This window comes from Symphalangus syndactylus, chromosome 13 (assembly GCF_028878055.3).
Source record: "Symphalangus syndactylus isolate Jambi chromosome 13, NHGRI_mSymSyn1-v2.1_pri, whole genome shotgun sequence".
Classification (NCBI taxonomy): domain Eukaryota; kingdom Metazoa; phylum Chordata; class Mammalia; order Primates; family Hylobatidae; genus Symphalangus; species Symphalangus syndactylus.
Genome location: NC_072435.2, coordinates 117,245,704 through 117,266,917, shown reverse-complemented (window position 1 = coordinate 117,266,917; position 21,214 = coordinate 117,245,704). Strand labels below are relative to the sequence as shown.

General features: G+C 52.2%; 1 protein-coding gene across 19 annotated transcripts in view; it reads left to right on the top strand.

Annotated features, from left to right (window-relative positions):
• The window catches only part of KDM2B (lysine demethylase 2B), a 159,243-nt gene that overhangs the window by 62,031 nt on the left and 75,998 nt on the right, over positions 1-21,214 (top strand). For all 19 annotated transcript variants that reach the window (XM_063614629.1, XM_063614634.1, XM_063614630.1 and 16 more), the window contains 3 exons: positions 1,763-1,878; positions 10,968-11,094; positions 14,292-14,764. In XM_063614629.1, the coding sequence (XP_063470699.1) occupies positions 1,763-1,878; positions 10,968-11,094; positions 14,292-14,764 (716 nt within the window). The remainder of the gene's footprint in view (positions 1-1,762; positions 1,879-10,967; positions 11,095-14,291; positions 14,765-21,214) is intronic.

The window sequence follows — 21,214 nt, the reverse complement described above, 5'->3', positions numbered from 1 at the left end:
TCCATAATTTTTGTTGTTGTTTTTTGGCTCTATTCCCCCAGGCTGAAGTGCAGTGGCGCATTCTTGGCTCATTGCAACCTCCACCTCCCAGGTTCAAGCAATTCTCATGCCTCCGCCTCCCAAGTAGCTGGGATTACAGGCATGTGCCACCACGCCTGGCTAATTTTTGTATTTTTAGTGGAGATGGGGTTTCACCATATTGGCCAGGCTGATCTCAAACTCCTGACCTCAGGTGATCCTCCCCCCTCAACCTTCCAAAGTGCTGGGATTAGAGGCATGAGCCACTGTGCCTGGCCCTCATCTGTAAATTGAGGTTGAATATAGTATATACTTTCTTTTTTTTTTTTTTGAGACGGAGTTTCACTCTTGTTTCCCAGGCTGGAGTGCAATGGCGTGATCTTGGCTCACTGCAACCTCGCCTCCCAGGTTCAAGAGATTCTCCTGCCTCAGCCTCCTGAGTAGCTGGGATTACAGGCGTGCACCACCACGCCTGGCTAATTTTGTATTTTTAGTAGAGACGGGGTTTCTCCATGTTGGTAAGGCTGGTCTCGAACTCCCGACCTCAGGTGATCCGCCCGCCTCAGGCTCCCAAAGTGTTGGGGTTACAGGCGTGAGCCACCACGCCCGGCCATGAATATAGTATATACTTTTTAGGGATTTCATGAGAATTAATGAGTTAAGGCCTGGATAGCCCTTAGACCACTGTGCCTGGCACAAGGTGGGCCCTCTATTATCGTTTTTTCTTTTTTTTTTTCTTTTTGAGATGGTCTTGCTCTGTTACCCAGGCTGGAGTACAGGGGTGTGATCACAGATCACTGAAGCCTCAACCTCTGGAGCTCGAGTGATCCTCCCACCTCAGCCTCCTGAGTAGCTGGGACCACAGAGTGCACCACCATGCCCTGCTATTTATTTAATTTTTTTTAGAGATGAGGTCTTACTATATTGTCTGGGCTGATCTCAAACTCCTGAGCTCAAGCGATCTTCCCGCCTCATCCTCCCAAACTGCTGGGATCACAGAGGTGCACCACTATACCTGGCCCTGCCTCCATTTCCCTTGTGATGGTGACTGTGTCTGGTTCCAGGCTGGGAGCCTGGAGAGATGAAAAACTGCGGCTCCCAGCTGTGAGAAGCTGCAGGAGAGACTTACCAGCAGCCTGTGGGGCAGAGTGGAGGGCAGAGCTGAGGGGGGCATGCAGGCGTTGTGTGACCAAGGAGACCGCGTGGAAAGGGGCCTGGGTGGAGTTTGATGCCAAGAAGTTGGACTTGGGCGGAGGAAAGTGCTTGGGTCCCGCAGCTCTGGCAAGACGTCACTCCTGCATCATGGTTCTGAGCCATCCTTTGTGACCCCTCTGGGATGGTGAGGAAAGACTCTGGACACATGTGCCACCTGGGAGGGGAGGCGAGGCTCCGTGGCCCGCGTGGAGGTGGGGAAAGGGCCTGCCTCTCTGCTGGCCATTGCGGCCAGGTCCCTGGAGGAAGCTTTTGTCATCATGGTCCTCAAGAAGTGGGGACTGATCTGCAGCTTCTCAGCTCCTGACTTGAGCCAGGCAGTGGCTGCTCGAGGCTGCAAGTCTGAGTCCTCTCGGTGGCCCAGGCCTGGGCGTTCTGCAGCAGGCATTGCTGGGCGCCGCTGCCCCAGGCCCTGGCTGCTCTTCTCCACTCTCTGCGCCCTCCTGCACGCTCGCTGTCCCTCCCTGCAGCCTTGTGAGGTGTGGGAGCCCACAGGGGCCAGCAGCTCATCTCCTTGCTCTTCCCACCCCAGGTTGGATCCATGCCGTCTACACCCCTGTAGACTCTTTGGTGTTCGGCGGAAACATCCTGCACAGTTTTAACGTGCCCATGCAGCTGCGGATCTACGAGATCGAGGACAGGACGCGGGTAAGGAGGTTCCCTTCTCTCCTCGCGTGCGCGCCCGGCCCCTGAGCTATGCCGGTGCTGAGTCTGTTGGACAGGTCATGCTGAAGTCCTCCACGGTTCCCCTCTCCCTCCCGCTTCCCCTCTCAAGCTGGCTTCAGTTCTGGTTCTGCAGGGCAGGTGGCAGGGGAATGCCTGTAGGAGCCCCACCCGGAGGCCCTGGAGTTTCTGTTCACCTCCAGGTTGGGGGCAGCCAAAACCCCCTTGTGGAAGAGGAAGTGTCTCTGAGAAAGCACCGTGAGATTTCAGGGACCCTGCCTCTTCCTCCTTCTCACGTGGAGTAAGTGGTGTGAGGGATTAGGGGGATTTGGTCGCTGCTGTTTGGAGGATGGGTGTGGACCTTGGAAGGGCCTGGCCTGGTCTGAGGTCGGGTCCTGGCTATGTGTTCTCCCAGGGACCCCAGATCTGAGTGGGGAGAGGCCCTGAGGAAGCCAGTGCCTGAGTCCCCATGGGTACTGTCTCTGAGCTAGTCTCCATGTCTGCTGGGGACATGTCTAGTTTCCTGGGGCCGAGGCTTTTCTCTGCCCTTCATGGGGACAGTGCTAGTTTCCCAGATGTCAAGTTTCCCTCACTGACCCCATGTCCTATGACCAAAGGCAGAGGCTTAGGTAACTGATGTGTGTCCTTCACTCCACAAGTGTCCCCTGAAAAGGACAAGTGGCCTGAACTTGCCACAGCCTTTCTCGTGCTATGACTTGATCACGTGTCCCCAGGCACGTAAGACAGGTCCCAAACTGGGTCAAAACTGAAGACTTGGGGCCGGGCGCAATGGCTCACGCCTGTAATCCCAGCACTTTGGGAGGCTGAGGTGGGTGGATCACGTGAGGTCAGGAGTTTGAGACCAGCCCGGCCAACATGATGAAACCCTGTCTTTACCAAAAATACAAAAAAGCTGGGCGTGGTGGTGTAAGCCTGTAGTCCCAGCTACTTGGGAGGCTTTGGTGGGAGGGTGGTTTGAGCCCGGGAGGCGGAGGTTGCAGTGAACCGAGATCACACCACTGCACTCCATCCTGGGCGACAGAGCCAGACCTGTCTCATACTAAAAAACAAACAAACAGACAAACAAAAAAAACCCCGGAGACTTGGGGCAAAAAAGGCCCATTTCCTGTTCTACTTGTTCCTGTTTTTTCAACATAGCTATTCAAATATTCATTTTCTTTTATTTAAATTGAGATGTAATTCATATACCCTAAAATTTACCATTCAAAGTGTACAATTCAGTGATTTTAGTATCTTTACAAGATTGTGTCATCATCACCACTAATTCCAGAACATTTTCATCACCCCACAAAGAAACCTTGTACCCACAAGCAGTCACTTCCTGTGTCTCCCTGGCTTTCCCCTGGCTAGCCCTAATCTATTTTCTATCTCTGTGGATTTGCCTATTCTGGACATTTGATGCAAATGGAGTCATTCAACATGTGGCCTTTTGTGTCTGGTTTCTTTCACGTAGCATAATGATTTCCAGGTTCATCCACATTGTAGCATGTGCCAGAGCTTCATTCTTTTTCATGGCTGAATAATATTCCATTCTGTAGCCAGACCACACCATTTCTTCTTGGGATTTGCCTCTGAGATGGCTTTTTGCCCCAGCGAGGTGTTGCTCTGCATAGATCTAAGGAGAGGTGTCACAAGGGCACCTGCTGTGTACCAAGCCCCTGTCTCTCCTGGTCTTGTTTTCAGGCATTGGTTTGCACAAAATCACATACATGAGCAAAGTATTAGCTGCCACCTTTGTATCTGAACATTGAACAGTCCCGGCATTGGGGGCCCTTGTCTGGGGGTTTCCTGGATACCACCTGGAGCTGTGTTCGGTGGTCAGATGTTGCGAGGCATGTGTGCCTCTGCAGATTGACACGTGATGCCTAGATCTGCAGAGACTCGGGTCTGGGCTGGGGCCCCATGGGAGACCCTTATTTTGTGGACTTTCTCCCCTCACCTCTCTGTGGCCCACCATCCCTGTCCCACCTGGGGAAGGCCAGCCCCCACCCTGCTCTGGAGGAGCCGCTCCATGCTGTTCAGGAGAAAGGCACTGTTTGGATACAAGTGGTCATCTCACAGTCTGGGTCAATGCTGTCTGGGGCTTCGGCCAACTGTTCTTTGGCCTGTCCTGGAGTACAGGCCAGTTTGTGCACGAGCAGATGTGTGGAATAGAGACGGAGAAATCTAGTAGAAGTCAGGCCCATGACTTTCCAGGCAATTCCTGAAAACCGGAGTCAGGCTGAGATTTCTAAAGGCTGTGGCAACTTGCTGGAGAACCACCCCGTCCCCCGGGAATTCAACTGTAAACTCAGTGGATTTGGGCCCCATGGTTCCCTTAGGAGCCCAGCTCCCCTCCCCCACCTACGACGATTGGCAGGGTGCTGGCCGGACCCCTGAGCATCACACTGAACTCATGTGGAATATCACGTCCTCATTGAGAATGGCAGGTCCCCTCCCCCACCGAGGCCTACTGTCCCTTCCCCTGAGTGGGCACCCCATCTGGTTTCACCGAAGCAGGCTGGCAGTGGGGGCTTGGGGCTGACTGGGCTGGGAGCAGCGGCAGGCTGTTAATCTGCTTTGATTTCTGGTCTTGGGAGAGGGGCTTGGCTACGAGGCCCAATTGTTTATGCCTTAGGAGCCAAGGCATACAAAAGGCACTGGGGAGAGAGTTCTGGAACCAGATAAGATGCCAGGGCTCTTTGTCAGCTCACTACAGCTTCATTCTTTACAGCCCTGACAGCTTTCTTAAGAAGGTTATGGCCATTTAAAAATAGTGTTTTAAAGGCTGTGCATGCTGGCTTATGCCTGTTATCCCAGCACTTTGGGAGGCCAAGGCGGGCGGATGATCTGAGGTCAGGAGTTCGAGACCAGCCTGACCAACATGGTGAAACCCCGTCTCTACTAAAAATACAAAAATTAGCCGGGCGTGGTGGTGTGTGCCTGTAATCCCAGCTACTCAGGAGGCTGAGGCAGGAGAATCACTTGAACCCGGGAGGCAAAGGTTGCAGTGAGCTGAGATCGCACCACTGCACTCCAGCCTGGGCAACAAGAGCAAAACTCCATCTCCAAAAAAAAAAAAAAAATGTTTTAAGAGTCCTAAAACATGGCTTTGCCTGGAAACAAAATGCAGGAGGTGGGACAGAGGGAACCATCAGTCTCCAAGCTCCGTGGTGTGGCTTTGTCTTAGAAAAAGAATTTGCCTGGCCAGGTGCTGGTGGCTCACGCCTGTAATCCCAGCACTTTGGGAGGCCAAGGCCGGCAGATGATCTGAGGTCAGGATTTCGAGACCGGCCTGGCCAACATGGTGAAACCCAATCTCTACTAAAAAAAATACAAAAATTAGCCAGGCACGGTGGTGCATGCCTGTAGTCCTAGCTAATCGGGAGGTTGAGGCAGGAGAATTGCTTGAATCCAGGAGGCAGAGGTCACAGTGTGCTTAGATTGAGCCACTGCACTCCAGCCTGGGCGACAGAGCAAGACTCCATCTCAAAAAAAAAAAAAAAGAAAAAGAATTTGCCTTTGTGGCCCAAGGTGGGGACTCCTATCTAAACTAGGGAACCCCAGGGTTCCCTAGGAAGCTGTGTCTTACCCTCACCATTTAAATTTTTCTGGCGAGATGATAGGTGACCCCATCCTGCAATGTCACTGCCCATGAGGTGGCACAGATACAGGCATTTGGGGACTGGTGGATTTCCATTCCCCAACCCTTGTAGATGAAATCTCCCCTTCCCCTCATCCTGAAGCCGTGAAGAGTGATGGAAGAGTGACAGCAACGAGTGGATATGTTGTGCGTTTGATACTTAAGACAACATCTCGATCATCACTACATTCTTTTAACTTCAGTTAGGTTGATAAGGAATAGGTATGGTCCAAATGATCATTAAACTGCCCTCTCTCTTATATTTATCTTTTATTTATCTTTCCCCCCACCAATGGCTCTAGTGAAAGCAGCCTTCCCAGAAAAGGTAATGCCAACACACCCCATTCCCTCACAGCCACTGAATCTATTTGGAAATTGCAAATAATTTACCTCCCCTCTCCCCTTCCCCCTACCATTGGACTTTTTTTTTTTTTCCATTGATTTTTTTTTTTTTTCCAGGAGAAAAACAAATTGTAGGACACTTCCACCCACTCTCACATTTTGACTTTTTCAAGTCCTTGAGACCTGGGAGTTCTAGATACACCCGAGAAACCTTTTGTTGTCATCTCCTGAGGTCACTCAGCTTGAAGATGACTTGGACCTCCGAGGAAGGGCTGAGGCCAGGTGCCACTGAGTGGGCCCTGAGGTCCTCTGGTAGACGATGACCTGCAGGCTGGGAGCGTTGCATGCCTTGTGACTGCCTTGCCTTTTGTTTTGGACTGACGTTGGTTAACTCAATTTGGTGAGGCTCCGAGTCTGTCAACAAATAATGTTGAGCAACCATATGTTTAATGTCCCCAGGCATGTGGCTGAAACCTTTTGAAGGCGAAGGGTGGAAGGCGACAACCTGTTTGTAAGTCAATTCTTTGCAAATTTTTGTTTCCCGCAGTCCTCTCTTGGAAAAAAAAAATAATACATAAAAAAAATAAATTTGAATTCCTTCATCAGCATTTGTTTTCACCCAGCTGGTTTCCCTTGGGTTCAGCAACAAAGAAGGGAGACTTATCTTTCCCTCCTGAAATGCAGCCCCCCAATTTTTTTCCCCTAATTTAGAAAGATTCCCAGGTAGTCATGGTGTCCGAGCCGAGTGGCTCGGAAGGTGTCAAAAAGATTTGAAAAGTCAAAACTGACTTCAGAGTTTTACCAATCAAGTCTCATGTCAGGAAATGTAGATAAGGTCTGTCTGTCCTCAGCTTGCTTTTTAAGTATTGGTAATTTGTTCCAAAATCTTTCATCCCTTTCTCTTGAATAGAGGTGGGGCTGAGGTCCCCTAAACCCTTCTTCATAGGAAATCAAGGTTTGCTTCATGCCTAGGAGCCCCTCTTTTTTAAACTCCAGAGGGCACCAATCTGGTAACTATGAGAAAAGATGACTATTCTCCCAGCACTGAAACTGGGGTTCTCAGGAAAGGAGCTGGAGCCAAGGAAACCGCTAGATGATGGTCCCCACTCCGTGCATCCCCCCAGGGGCTGAAGAGCATGTGGTGGCCATGATCCCATTCCAAAGCATTCCATCCATCAGAGGCAGGCAGAGCCCAGCACCCAGTGTGCAGGCGGAGACAGGAGGCCCCGCAGTGGGAGGAGGCCTCGAGGCCAGTAGCTGAGTGAGAGCCAGGACTCTCAGAGACGCTTTGGGCCTTTTCCAGACGGGCACTTTGAGAAATGCAGGAAAATAGCATTTTAGGGCAAAAGGAGAACCGAGGTCTGCTTCTAGTTGTCTTTGTCCCAGATGGGGAATGTCACCTGTTTATTGTCAGCAGAGAGCAGGGCAGTGGGGGTGGGCAAGTGTGATTCGGGGAGGGTGGGAGAGTGTGCTTAGGGGGTGACAGAGTGTGGTTGGGGGTGGGGAGTGTGATTAGAGGGGGTGGGGAGTGATTGGGGTGGGGAGTGTGATTAGAGGGGGTGGGGAGTGATTGGGGTGGGGAGTGTGATTAGAGGGAGTGGGGAGTGTGATTAGGGGATGGGGAGTGTGATTAGGGGGTGGGGAGTGATTGGGGGTGGGGAGTGTGATTAGAGGGGATGGGGAGTGTGATTAGAGGGGATGGGGAGTGTGATTGGGGGTGGGGAGTGTGGGGTGGGGAGTGTGACTGGGGGTGGAGAGTGTGATTGGGGGGTGTGAAGTGTTAGGGGAACGGGCATGTGACTGGGGGATGGGGAGTGTGATTGGGGGTGGGGAGTGTCATTAGAGGTGATGGAGAGTGATTGGGGGAGTGTGATTAGAGGGGGTGGGAGGTGTGATTAAGGGGATGGGGAGTGTGATTGGTGGGTGGGGAGTGTGAATAGAGGGGGTGGGAGGTGTGATTAAGGGGATGGGGAGTGTGATTGGGGGGTGGGGAATGTGATTGGGGGGTGGGGAGTGTGATTAGAGGGGGATGGGAGTGTGATTAGGGAGTGGGGAGTGTGATTAGGGGTGGGAAGTGTGATTAGGGGGATGGGAGTGTGATTAGCAGGATGGAGAGTGTGATTGGGGGATGGGGAGTGTGATTAGAGGGAGTGGGGTATGTGATGGGGTGGGGGTGTGATTAGAGGGGGTGGGGAGTGTGATTAGGGGGGTGGGGAGTGTGATTGGGGGTGGGGAATGTGATTAGAGGGGGTGGGGAGTGTGATTAGAGGGGATGCGGAGTGTGATTAGAGGGGGTGGGGAGTGTGGTTGGGGGGGTGGGGAGTGTGATTAGAGGGGATGGGGAGTGATTAGAGGGGGTGGGGAGTGTAATTAGAGGGGATGCGGAGTGTGATTGGGGGGTGGGGAGTGTGGTTGGGGGGGTGGGGAGTGTGATTAGAGGGGATGGGGATTGTGATTAGAGGGGGTGGGGAGTGTGATTAGAGGGGATGGGGATTGTGATTAGAGGGGGTGGGGAGTGTGATTAGAGAGGATGGGGAGTGTTATTAGAGGGGATGGAGTGTGTGATTAGAGGGGGTGGGGAGTGTAATGGTGTGGGGAGTGTGACTGGGGGTGGGGATTGTGATGGAGGTGTGGGGAGTGTGAATAGGAGGGTGGGGAGTGTGACTGGGGTGGGGAGTGTGATGGAGGTGTGGGGAGTGTGAATAGGAGGGTGGGGAGTGTGACTGGGGTGGGGAGTGTGATGGAGGTGTGGGGAGTGTGAATAGGAGGGTGGGGAGTGTGATTGGCGGGTGGGGAGTGTGAATAGGAGGGTGGGGAGTGTGATGGGGGTGTGGGGAGTGTGACTGGCAGGTGGGGAGTGTGAATAGGAGGGTGGGGAGTGTGAATAGGAGGGTGGGGAGTGTGATTAGAGGGGATGGGGAGTGTGATGGGGGTGTGGGAAGTGTGATTGGCGGGTGGGGAGTGTGATTGGCAGGTGGGGAGTGTGAATAGGAGGGTGGGGAGTGTGAATAGGAGGATGGGGAGTGTGATGGGGGTTAGGAGAGTGTGAATGGGGGGATGGGAGAGTGTGATTAGAGGAGTGAAGATATTGGGGCAGAGGAGTGTGATTGGAAGGTGGGAGGGTGTAATTGGAAGGTGGGGGGGTGTAATTGGAAGGTGGGAGAGTGTGATTGGAAGGTGGGGGAGTGTAATTGGAAGGTGGGAGAGTGTGATTGGAAGGTGGGGGGTGTAATTGGAAGGTGGGAGGAGTGTGATTGGAAGGTGGGGGGTGTAATTGGAAGGTGGGAGGAGTGTGATTGGAAGGTGGGAGGAGTGTGATTGGAAGGTGGGAGGGTGTGATTGGAAGGTGGGGGGTGTGATTGGAAGGTGGGAGGAGTGTGATTGGAAGGTGGGAGGAGTGTGATTGGAAGGTGGGAGGAGTGTGATTGGAAGGTGGGGGGTGTGATTGGAAGGTGGGGGGTGTGATTGGAAGGTGGGAGGAGTGTGATTGGAAGGTGGGGGAGTGTAATTGGAAGGTGGGAGGAGTGTGATTGGAAGGTGGGGGGTGTGATTGGAAGGTGGGGGGGTGTGATTGGAAGGTGGGAGGAGTGTGATTGGAAGGTGGGAGGAGTGTGATTGGAAGGTGGGGGGTGTAATTGGAAGGTGGGGGGTGTAATTGGAAGGTGGGAGGAGTGTGATTGGAAGGTGGGGGGTGTAATTGGAAGGTGGGAGGAGTGTGATTGGAAGGTGGGAGAGTGTGATTGGAAGGTGGGGGGTGTAATTGGAAGGTGGGAGGAGCGTGATTGGAAGGTGGGAGAGTGTGATTGGAAGGTGGGGGGTGTAATTGTTCACCATCCAACTCCCTGAGTTTGCATAGGATCAGGGAGGGGAGGAGGGCTCTCTGGCCCCGCAGACACTCTCTTGGCAAGAGAGCCAAGGAGCAAGGTGTGAGTGTGGGCGTGTGAGACCATCGTGTGGCCTCTGTAGGAGAGGCCCTGTGTGGGTGTCAGGGACCTCTTTCCATCCTTGTGTTGGGTCCATCAGTGGCGTTGTTTCCTTCCCATCTTTCGGTGACATCTCGTCTGTACAGACCCTGAACTACCCCCCCGTGGAATCTCCCGGGGCTCAGGCCTTTTGACAGTTCTAGTACACAAAGCTGTCTCCACCTTTACTTCCTCTTCTATGATAAACAGCCAACCAGCAACATGGCAAACCCCATCTCTACAAAAAATACAAAAAAACCCAGCCAGGCGTGGTGGTGCGCCCCTGTAGTCCCAGCTACTCACAGGGCTGAGGCAGGAGAAGTCGCTTGAGCCCAGGAGGTCGAGGCTGAGTGAGCTATGATCGTGCCACTGCACTCCAGCCTGGGTGACAGAGGTGGGACAAAGGGATCTCCTGCTCCAGACCCGGTGTGTCTCCCTCAGCTCAGTATCACGCTGGTCTCAGGTCATACCTGAGTCAGAGGGAGCCCTTGTGGCTGTGCAGGCTGGGCAGTGCCAGGCGGGTGTGGGGAGGAGCAGGAGGTGGACCCCTGCAAGGCCACACCTCTGGAGGTAGGGGAGGCCACACCCCCTCACTCTCATTGGTCCGCTGGCCTGGCCTCCCTCCCAACGAGCAGGAGGAGGCTCCATAACCTGTCTGCAAATGGATAAGGCTTGGGAGTTGATTTCTGGTTTTCAAGCAGGAGGGAGGAACAACAGAATCTGTGCAGGAATTTTCAGAAACAAGGAGGAATCTATGTCTGTTGTAGCTAGAATCAGGCAGTGGCTCCCACCTGCAGTTGCTCACACTCTCTGCAGGCAGGTCAGGGGAGAATTCCGTTTTTCTGCATCTCACAGGAGCACCAAGTGGCCCCCATCCAACCTCTGGGGCGTGCAGCTCAGGGACCTTTGAGATGAGGCGCTCATGCGGGCCTCGTCCTCCGCCTCATTTGTGCATGCTGCCGGCATCTCCCTTCCAGCACCCCACCATTTCTCCCCGACCATCCATGCTCTCGCTAAGATGATGACAGTGACCCTCACCCGCAGGGAGCCTGCCCCGCACTTGTCTCCCTCCTTCCCCCTTCGCCCTCTGGAAACTGACCTCTGCCTGCCTGCGTCTTTGCTTTCAGGTGCAGCCCAAATTCCGTTACCCCTTCTACTATGAGATGTGCTGGTATGTCCTGGAGAGATACGTGTACTGTGTGACCCAGCGCTCCCACCTCACTCAGGAATACCAGAGGGAGTCGATGCTTATTGGTGAGTGAACCGGAGGGAGCCCACGGCCTCGGCTGCACAGCTGGGGCAGAAATCATTTTCTCAGTGGGGCCTGGAGACATTCCCTGTGTTCTGGGGATTCGTTGAATCAGTGTATTGGGCAGAATCCTAGGAACTCCTTAGGGGAAGCCATTCTTGTCAGTTTCCCACCTGGAATACAGAGTCCAAGAAAATGAACTCAGATCCCCAAAAGAGTCACGTGTGTGGCCTCCAGCCCATGGCTGTGCAGATGCAGGTTGGGGCTACCCCGGGCTTGGCTGCTAAAACGGGATCACCCCACAGAGCAGAGAATCCTCGTTCTTTTGGCTCTTCCGTGGACACCAGCTGATTTTTCCTCCTGCACTGGAGGTTGGGTTTTTATCTATGTAACAGCAGTCCTGTGAGATGCAGCCAGTCTCCGAAAACCCAAGGCCGTCTTTGAGGCAGCAGGAGGGGTGACCAGGGCAGGTGGTGCGGGCTTGGAGGAGCAGGAGAGAGTGTTTGGAGCCGCTGCAGCGCCCTGCCCTGCTGCCAGTACTTAAAGGGACATCATCCCCGCCAACACGGCTCTGCCCTTGAATCTTGACTCACAAACGCCCGCACTGAAGTTGCATCTGGCTGTGACTGCAAGCCCCGACCGGCAATCTAGAGGAAGAACGTGATTCCTCTCGGCTGTGTCTGAGCTGTTGTCCTTTAGGGGTTTTCCTGGATGATGTAGAGTCTGCAGCATCTCAGACACAGCATCTTTTTTTTTTTTTAACCAGGGGCTAGAAAGATGAGAGTGGTCCGTCTCCTTGAGGGTCTGCACAATTCTTCCTGCAGCCTCTAGGATTTTTAGATTCTTTTTTTATTTCCCCTTTACAATAAGCCTCTTCCATCCCTTCCCTTATGCCCCACCCTTAATGACATTCAGGGGTTCCAGGCTGGGCGTATGATGGGGAACCAGTGTTTCTGCTGGGGCCTTCACTGGGAAGTCTTTGCCTGTGAGGTCTGTCGCGAGCCTCATTCCCGCCTGATGATGTGATATTTGGGGGTTGGAAAGTCCCGAAACCCTACAATCTGCCCTTCTGGAGCTCTCAGCCTGGTAGGAGAGAAGGGAAATGATCCTGAAATAGCGTGAGAGCCGCTATGATCGAAGTAACTCCACGATCCCCCGGGGACAGAGGCTGGGGAGAGCGAGAGGCTTTCTGAGTGTCTGCAGTCCCCAGGCCAGGAAGCCGAGGGTTGGTTCTCTCACTTGGATATTTAGGGCAGAAGAAGAATATTCCATTCGCAGGCACAGGAGGCAATCTCAAGGTGGTGCTTGGGTAATCAGTACCCACATCTTCCTTACGTTTTCCTGCCACTGTTTTCCCTCTGGCTCTCCCAGTCCATCTGCCAATGAGAAGGGGCAATGTGAGGGAGACACCCCCTCCATCCAGAGCTGCTGTGTGCCAGTGCCTGTGCCCAGGGATACCTGTGTACTCCGCACCACGGCCTTCTGAGGATGTTTCCTTTGCCTTATATTTTTTAAGCAGCCCTATTGGGATATAGTTCTTGTATCACACAATTCACCATTTAGGGTGTAGAATCCAGTGGTTTTTAGTCTATTCACAGATACATGCAGCCACTGCTGCAGTCAATTTCACATTTTCATCACCCAGGGCCGGGCACAGTGGCTCATGCCTGTAATCCTAGCACCACCAGGCGCAGTGGCTCACGTCTGTAATCCCAGCACTTTGAGAGGCTGAGGCGTGTGGATCACTTGAGGTCAGGAGTTCGAGATCAGCCTGGCCAACATGGTGACACCTTGTCTCTACTAAAAATATGAAATTGGTCCAGTGTGGTGGCACATGCCTGTAATCCCAGGTACTCGGGAGGCTGAGGCAGGAGAATCACTTGAACCTGGGAGGCGGAGGTCGCGGTGTGCCGAGATCGCGCCATTGCACTCCAGTCTGGCCAACAAAGTGAGACTCTGTCTCAAAAAAAAAAAAAAAATACCTAGCACTTTGGGAGGCCAAGGCAGGTGGACCCCTGAGGTTAGGAGTTCGAGACCAACCTGACCAACATGGTAAAACCCTGTCTCTGCTAAAAAACACAAAAATTAGCCGGGCGTGGTGGTGCACCTGTAATCCCAGCTACTCGGGAGGCTGAGGCAGGAGAATCCCTTGAACCCAGGAGATGGAGGTTGCAGTGAGCTGAGATCACGCCAATGCACTCCAGCCTGGGTGACAGAGCGAGACTGTCTCAAAAAAAAAAAAAAAAAAGAAAAGAAAAGAAAGAAACTCATACCCTTTAGCTGTTGTCTCATCTCCCCACCCTGCCCCTTCCCCAGCCCTAGGCAACTGCTCATCTACTTTCTGTCCCTATAGATGTCCCCTGCCTGGGACATTTCACATGAGTTGAATCATATAATAGATATTCTCTTAGACTTATTTTTATTTTATTTTAGTATTATTATTATTTTTTGAGACAGGGCCTTGCTCTGTCGCCCAGGTTGGAGTGCAGTGGTGCATTCATGGCTCACTGCAACCTCCACCTCCCAGGCTCAAGTGATCCTCCCATCTCAGCCTCCCAAGTAGCTGGGACTACAGGTGCACATCATCACACCCAGCTAATTTGTGTATTTTTTGTAGAGATGGGGTTTTGCTGTGTTTCTCAGGCTGGTCTCAAACTCCTGGGCTCGAGCAATCCACCCGCCTAGGCCCCCCAAAGTGTAGGGATTACAGGCGTGAGCCACTGCACCCAGCCTTGACTTATTTTTAGACATTAAAAAGTAAAGTGCCAGATACCAGCCTGGGCAATATAGTGAGACCTCATCTCTACAAAAAAAGCTTAAAAAAAAACTAGCTGAGTGTGGTGGGTGCACCAGCAAGAGGATCACTTGAACCTGGGAGGCAGAGGTTGCAGTGAGCTGAGATCATGCCACTGCAGTCCAGCCTGGGCGACTGAGCAAGACTGTCTTTATATAAATAAATAAAGTGCCAGTGTTCAGAGAGGCGGGGCAACCCATGTGGGTGCACACAGCCGGGAAGCAGCAGGGTGGGGATCTGAACCTGCATCCCCCACGGCCTTTCCAGAGGGTGGAGGCCCTGACCATTATGATTGTTAGAGAAGCTGGATCTCTGGAGTAAAGGGGACTTTTGGCGAGTGGAGGTTCCAGAGACCTTGGCAGGGAGTTAGGCGTCATCTAGGTCTCTCTTGTGACCCTGCCCCCACAGATGCCCCGAGGAAGCCCAGCATAGACGGCTTCTCTTCGGATTCCTGGCTGGAGATGGAGGAGGAGGCCTGTGATCAGCAGCCTCAGGAGGAGGAGGAGAAGGACGAGGAGGGCGAGGGCAGGGACAGGGCACCCAAACCGCCCACCGATGGCTCCACTTCACCTACCAGCACGCCCTCCGAGGACCAGGAGGCCCTTGGGAAGAAGCCCAAAGCACCTGCCTTGCGATTCCTCAAAAGGACTTTGTCTAACGAGTCGGAGGAGAGTGTGAAGTCCACCACATTGCCCGTAGACTACCCCAAGACCCCCACCGGCTCTCCTGCCACAGAGGTCTCTGCCAAATGGACCCATCTCACCGAGTTTGAACTGAAGGGCCTGAAAGCTCTGGTGGAGAAACTGGAATCCCTCCCGGAGAACAAGAAGTGTGTCCCCGAGGGCATCGAGGACCCCCAGGCACTCCTGGAGGGTGTGAAGGTGGGCAGGAGTGGCGTCTGGGGCTGGGCAGCCGAGGAGGGCCGGGCAGGTCCTGTTCAGTGTGACGGGTGCAGGTCAGCTCACCATGGCTCTGTGCAGATTGCTCTGAGCATTTGGGTGGGCGCTGGGAGGGGGTTTCTGGGGTCTCAGTCCACAAAAGCCTATGTAGGGTGTCCAAGCAGAGGCCACCATTAAGAGCTGCATAGGGTGGGCGGGGTGGCTCACACCTGTAATCCTAACGCTGGAAGGCTGAGGTGGGCAGATCACTTGAAGTCATGAGTTCAAGACCAACCTGGCCAACATGGTGAAGCCCTGTCTCTACTGAAAAAAAAAAAAAAAAAAAGGAAAATTAGCCAGGGGGGTGGCATATACCTGTAGTCCCAGCTACTTGGGAGGCTGAGGCAGAAGAATTGCTTGAACCTGGGAGGTGGAGGTTGCAGTGAGCCGAGATTGCACCACTGCACTCCAGCCTGGGCGACAAAGCGAGAGTCTGTCTCAAAAAAACAAAAGAGCTGTAGAGGACCCCGTTTTGGAAGCTCAATCTGTGGCTGATGAGTTTTCTTCTCAGCACTTATTGGAAATCTGAGGCCCCACCAGGAGGTGTGACATGTGCAGCAGTTGCTGTCACTGGGCTCGAGAGACAAACCCCTCCAGCCTTGTCAGGAAGCCTCGCTGTCCTGGGCCAGCATCTTGGAGCATGAATCAGTTTCACATGAGCAGGTCGTACATCCCCACAGTCCTTGACATGGCCAGCTAATGCGGGCACTATGTAGCTGCGTGCAATTTGGAAGTCTTCATTATGATGTACATTTAATGGATGAGGAAGTAGGCTCAGAGAGGGTAAGGGGCATGCCTGAGGTCACAGAGCAAGTGGATGGTGGAGTTGGGATGAGGACCCGGGGGAGACTGCAGAGCTTCTGTGTGTCTACCACTGCGTGGAACTGCCTCTTGTCTCAGCATTAGTAAGGCTTTTTGGTTGAGGCCTCAGAGGCATTTGGGTGTCCTTCTCCAGTGTCTGATGCCCAAGGGAAGCCAGCTAGCTCCTCCTGGGGTTGGAAACTGAGTTTAAGTTTCTTCTTCGGTGGCTGCAAAGTACTCAGGATTGGTAGTTCATTTGTTCATTGTATTCACTTAGGAAACCTTGTGTTGGGCCTGGGATAAGGATATATTAAGATTCACTGGGTGCGGGCCAGGCATGGTGGCTCAGGCCTTAATCCCAACACTTTGGGAGGCTGAGGCAGATGGATCATTTGAGGCCGGGAGTTTGAGCCCAGCCTGGCCAACATAGGGAGACCCCATCTCTACAAAAAATAAAAAATTTAGCCAGGCATGGTGGCCTGTGCCTGTAGTCCCAGCTACTCTGGAGGCTGAGGAGAGAGGATTGCTTGACCCCAGAAGGTCACTGCTGTAGGGAGCCGTGGTCTCACCACTGCACTCCAGCCTGGGCAACAGAGCAAGACCCTGCCTGAAAAAATACCCAAAACAACCATACTAATCTGAAGAAGAAATGTCTTTCCATGCTTCTGGAAAGCCTTTTTTACTTTATTTTTTTATTTTTATTGTTTTACCGTTGAGACACACAGGATGTTACTCTGTTGCACAGGCTAGAATGCAGTGGCACAAGCTTGGCTCGCTGCAGCCTCGACCTCCCAGGCTCAAGTGATCCTCCTGCCTCAGCCTCCCAAGTAGCTGGGACTACAGGTGCATGCCACCATGCTCGGCTAATTTTTAATTTTTCTGTAGAGATGGGGTCTCACCACATTGCCCAGGCTGGTCTCAAACTACTGAGCTCAAGCGATCCTCCCACCTCAGCTTCCCAAGGTGCTGGGATTACAGGCATGAGCCACTGTGCCTAGCCTAGCCTATTTTTGCCTTTAAAAGCATCTTTGTGTCTCTGATCTATTTCTGTGTGGTGTTGCTGGTTCTGGGAACAGATGTCCTCCTAGGGATGAAACTTGGTTCCTCCTATCCCTCGCCTCTACCTACCTGATTGGCCTGAGGCTGGACTTACCCTAGACCCTTTGATGATGTAGACGAGGCCTGGGGTAGGGGTTAGAAAAAGTGCAAGCAGCCCAGACGTCCTCCTTCCCCACAGGGGAATCATGGGCAGCTCGTGATAATATGAAATGAGGCATCTCAATGCCTTGGTGCTGTTGGGGTATTTTCCTTGTACAAACACATTGAAACCTTCCAACAACCCTTTGGAGGACTTTTTTTTTTTTTTTTTTTGAGACGGAGTCTTGCTCTGTCGCCCAGGCTGGAGTGCAGTGGCACGATCTCGGCTCACTGCAAGTTCCGCCTCCCGGGTTCACGCCATTCTCCTGCCTCAGCCTCCCGAGTAGCTGGGACTACAGGCGCCCGCCACCGTACCCGGCTAATTTTTTGTATTTTTAGTAGAAACGGGGTTTCACCATGTTAGCCAAGATGGTCTCGATCTCCTGACCTCGTGATCCGCCCGCCTCAGCCTCCCAAAGTGCTGGGATTATAGGCGTGAGCCACTGCGCCCGGTCTTTTGTATCTTTTTTAGTAGAGATGGGGTTTTACCATGTTGGCAAGGATGGTCTTGATCTCCTGACCTTGTGATCCGCCTGCCTCGGCCTCTCCAGAACTTACCTGTCTTTAGAGATATTTAGTTGAGCCTTGTCTAATGAGGCTCTTTTCAGGCAGAAGAGCTTGTAAATTAGGTGGACAGGCCTCCTGAGGGTTCCGTGAAAATTGGGACTGCTGCTAGTGTCTCTAAATGTTGTGCGGCCAGATGCTTGCCTGGGGGACGTGGGTACCATCACCCCTTCCAGAACAGGAGAGTTTCTGATTAGTCTGACAGGTGTCAGCCCCTCACTGTCCGTGGAGACCCAGAAAAGATTTTGGGGCCTGGTGCAGTGGCTCACACCTGTAATCCTAACATTTTGGAAGGCCAATCACACGAGCCCAGGAGTTTGAGACCAGCCTGGGCAACATAGTGAGACGCCATCTGTACAAAAACAAAAATTAGCTGGGTGTGGTGGTGTGCGCCTGTAGCCCCAGCTGCTCAGGGGGCTTAGGCAGGAGGATCACTTGAGCCCAGGAGTTCTAGGCTGCAGTGAGCTATGAGTGCGCCACTGCACTCCAGCCTGGGACACAGAACAAGACCCTGTCTCAAAAAAATAAAAAAAACAAACAAAAAAATGATTTTGAACCCAGGACTGACTTTCAGGGTGGGCGTGCTGCCACAGAGGGTGGGCAGCCTGTTCTCCCCAGATGTACGCTCCGTCACCTTGTTCTTTCTTTTCTGTTGTTGGGGATTCTTTTGCTTTGGCCAAGAAATAAAAAACAGCTCAGGAATGTGGGTCTGAGACAATTCATAGCCGATGCCCAGTTCCCCCATTGCCACTGAAGGATTCGTGTTTCTGCGCTGTGGTGGTTTCCCCTTGATGACTGACCTGCTAGGATCTTTGACTTGTGTTCCAGAAAGATGGGCTCTCTCCTGGGACCTCAGAGGCTGCTGCTTGTGGTGGCTCAGGGTAGCTAGTGCCCTGGTGATTAGAGACAGCCCCCAGTTCCACTCAGTCCCTAGATGGCTAGGTTTTGGCTTATACTAAAAACTCATTTGTTCTTTCATTTGTATAATTTTGTTGTTTTTAAATTTTGAGACAGTCTTACTCTGCCACCAAGGCTAGAGTGCAGTGGCATGATCACAGCTTACTGCAGCCTCGACCTCCTGGGCTTAGATGATCCTGCCACCTCAGCCTCTCCAGCATCTGGGACTACAGATGTGTGCCACCACGTCTGGCTAATTTTTATATTTTTTTGTAGAGACGGAGGTCTCACTGTGTTGCCCAGGCTCATCTTGAGCCTCTGGGCTCAGGTGGTTGGACAGCCTCGTGTGATGTATTTTTTTAATTGTGGTAAGACACACATAACAAAATTTACCATTTTAACCATGTTAAGCTGTCCAAGTCAGTGGCATTAGGTACAGTCACGATTTTTTTTTGAGACACAATCTCACTCTGTTGCCCAGGCTGGAGTGCAGTGATGTGATCTCAGCTTACTGCGACCTCTGCCTCCTGGGTTCAAGCGATTCTCGTGCCTCAGCCTCCTGAGTAGCTGGAACTACAGGCATGTGCCACCGCACCTGGCTGATTTTTGTTTTGTTTTGTTTTGTTTTTGTTTTGTTTTTTTGAGACAGAGTCTTGCTCTGTCACCCAGGCTGGAGTGCAGTGGCATGATCTCGGCTCACTGCAAGCTCTACCTCCCAGGTTCACGCCATTCTCCTGCCTCAGCCTCCAGAGTAGCTGGGACTACAGGCGCCTGCCACGACGCCCAGCTAATTTTTTTGTATTTTTAGTAGAGATGGGGTTTCACCGTGTTAGCCAGGATGGTCTCGATCTCCTGACCTCGTGATCCGCCCGCCTCGGCCTCCCAAAGTGCTGGGATTACAGGCGTGAGGCACCGCGCCCGGTGGCTAATTTTTATATTTTTAGTAGAGATGGGATTTCATCACATTGGCCAGGCTGTTCTTCAACTCTTGGCCTCAGGTAATCTTGGCTTGGCCTCCTGAAGTGCTGGGATTACAGGCATGAGCCACCGCCCCAGCCAACAATTGACAATCGTGTGCAACCACCACCACTATCTTATTCCAGAACCTTTTTATCACTGTGGACAATCCCGTACCTAAGAGCTGCCATGTCCCATACCCTCTTCACTGCGAATCTGCTTTCTGTCCTGTGGATTTACTTATTCTGGATATTTCACTGTAATGTAGGTTTTGTTTTTTTTTTTTTTTTTTTTGAGATGGGGTCCTCACTCTGTCACTCAGCCGGGAGTGCAGTGGCACAATCGTAGCTCACTGCAGCCTCAACCCCCCAGGCTCAAGCAATCCTCCCATCTCAGCCTCCCAAGTAGCTGGGACTACAGGCATATGCCACTATTCCCAGCTAATTTTTTCATTATTTGTAGAGACTACATCTTGCTATGTTGCTTATGCCTGTGATGCCAGCACTTTGGGAGACCGAGGCAGGAGGATTGGTTGAGCCCAGGAGTCTGAGACTGACTTTGGCAACATGGCAAGATCCTATGTCTATAAAAAATAAAAAATTAGCCAGGTATAGTGGCATGCACCTCTACCTGGGAGACTGTATAGCGTTAGAGGGCTGAGGCAGGAGGATCATTTGAGGCCAGGAGGTAGAGGCTACAGTGAGCTATGATTGCATCAGACAGAGACCCTGTCTCAACATAAATGATAAATAAATATAGATACTTACTGTGATTGAAGTGCCAAGATATTGGCCTGTATGAGATGGGAAGGACAAGAACTCAGGACACAGGAGACCCTGGAGTTCAAGTTTGGCTTCTGCTCTTAGCTACTCGCTGTGTGGCCTTGGGCAAGCCAGTCCACCTTTCTGTTTACCTGTATGTAAAATGAGGATGTGCTTTGTCCTTCTGGGGACCAGATTCTGTGATTCTTTGGCCATTCTGAAGCGCTTACCCTTGGGTGAAACTGCAGTGTCCTCACTGTGTTATGGGCATAACAGCAGGGACCTGTGTCACTGAATTACTTTAAGGAACAATGAAGCCATGAACATAGGTTGCAGCTAAAGGTGAGCCAGACTGGCTTTGGCCAGCTACCCACACTTCCCCTGCCCTTTCTCTTTCCTTCCCCCTTCTCACCTCTCAGCAGCCCCCTCATCCGCCCCCCCAGGTTAAAGATTGCTGTTTAGGCTGTGGACAGTGACTCACACCTGTAATCCCAGCCCTTTGGGAGGCCAAAGTGGGAGAGTGACTGGAGCTCAGGAGTTTGAGGCCACCCTGGGCAATATAGTGAGACCCCGACTCTACAAAAACAAAACAAAACAAAAGGAACAAAAAATTAGCCAGATGTAGTGGCATGCGCCTGTAGTCCCAGCTACTTGAAAGGCTGATGCAGGAGGATTTACTGAGCCTAGGAGTTTGAGGTTGCAGTGAGCTGTGATTGCACCACTGTACTCCAGCCTTGGTGACAGAGTGAGACCCTGTCTCAAAAACAAACAAACAAACAAAAAAAACACCACAGCCTGGGTGCAGTGACTCACGCCTGTAATCCTAGCACTTTGGGAGGCCAAAGCAGGTGGATCACCTGAGTCAGAAGTTCGAGACTAGCTTGGCCAACATGGCAAAACCCCGTTTCTACTAAAAATACAAAAATAAGTTGGGCGTGATGGCACACGCCTGTAGGCCCAGCTACTAGAGAGGCTGAGGCAGGATAATCACTTGAACCTGGGAGGTGGAGGTTGCAGTGAGCTGAGATTGCGCCATTGCGCCCTAGCCTGGGTGACAAGAGCAAAATTCTGTCTCAAAAAAAAAAAAAAAAAAAAAAAAAAACCCACAGAAAAACCCGATTTCCTTTTTTTTAAAAAATTTTTATTTTTTTTTCCAAGATGGAGTCTTTTGCTCTGTCACCGAGGCTGGAGTGCAGTGGTGCAATAACAGTTCTCC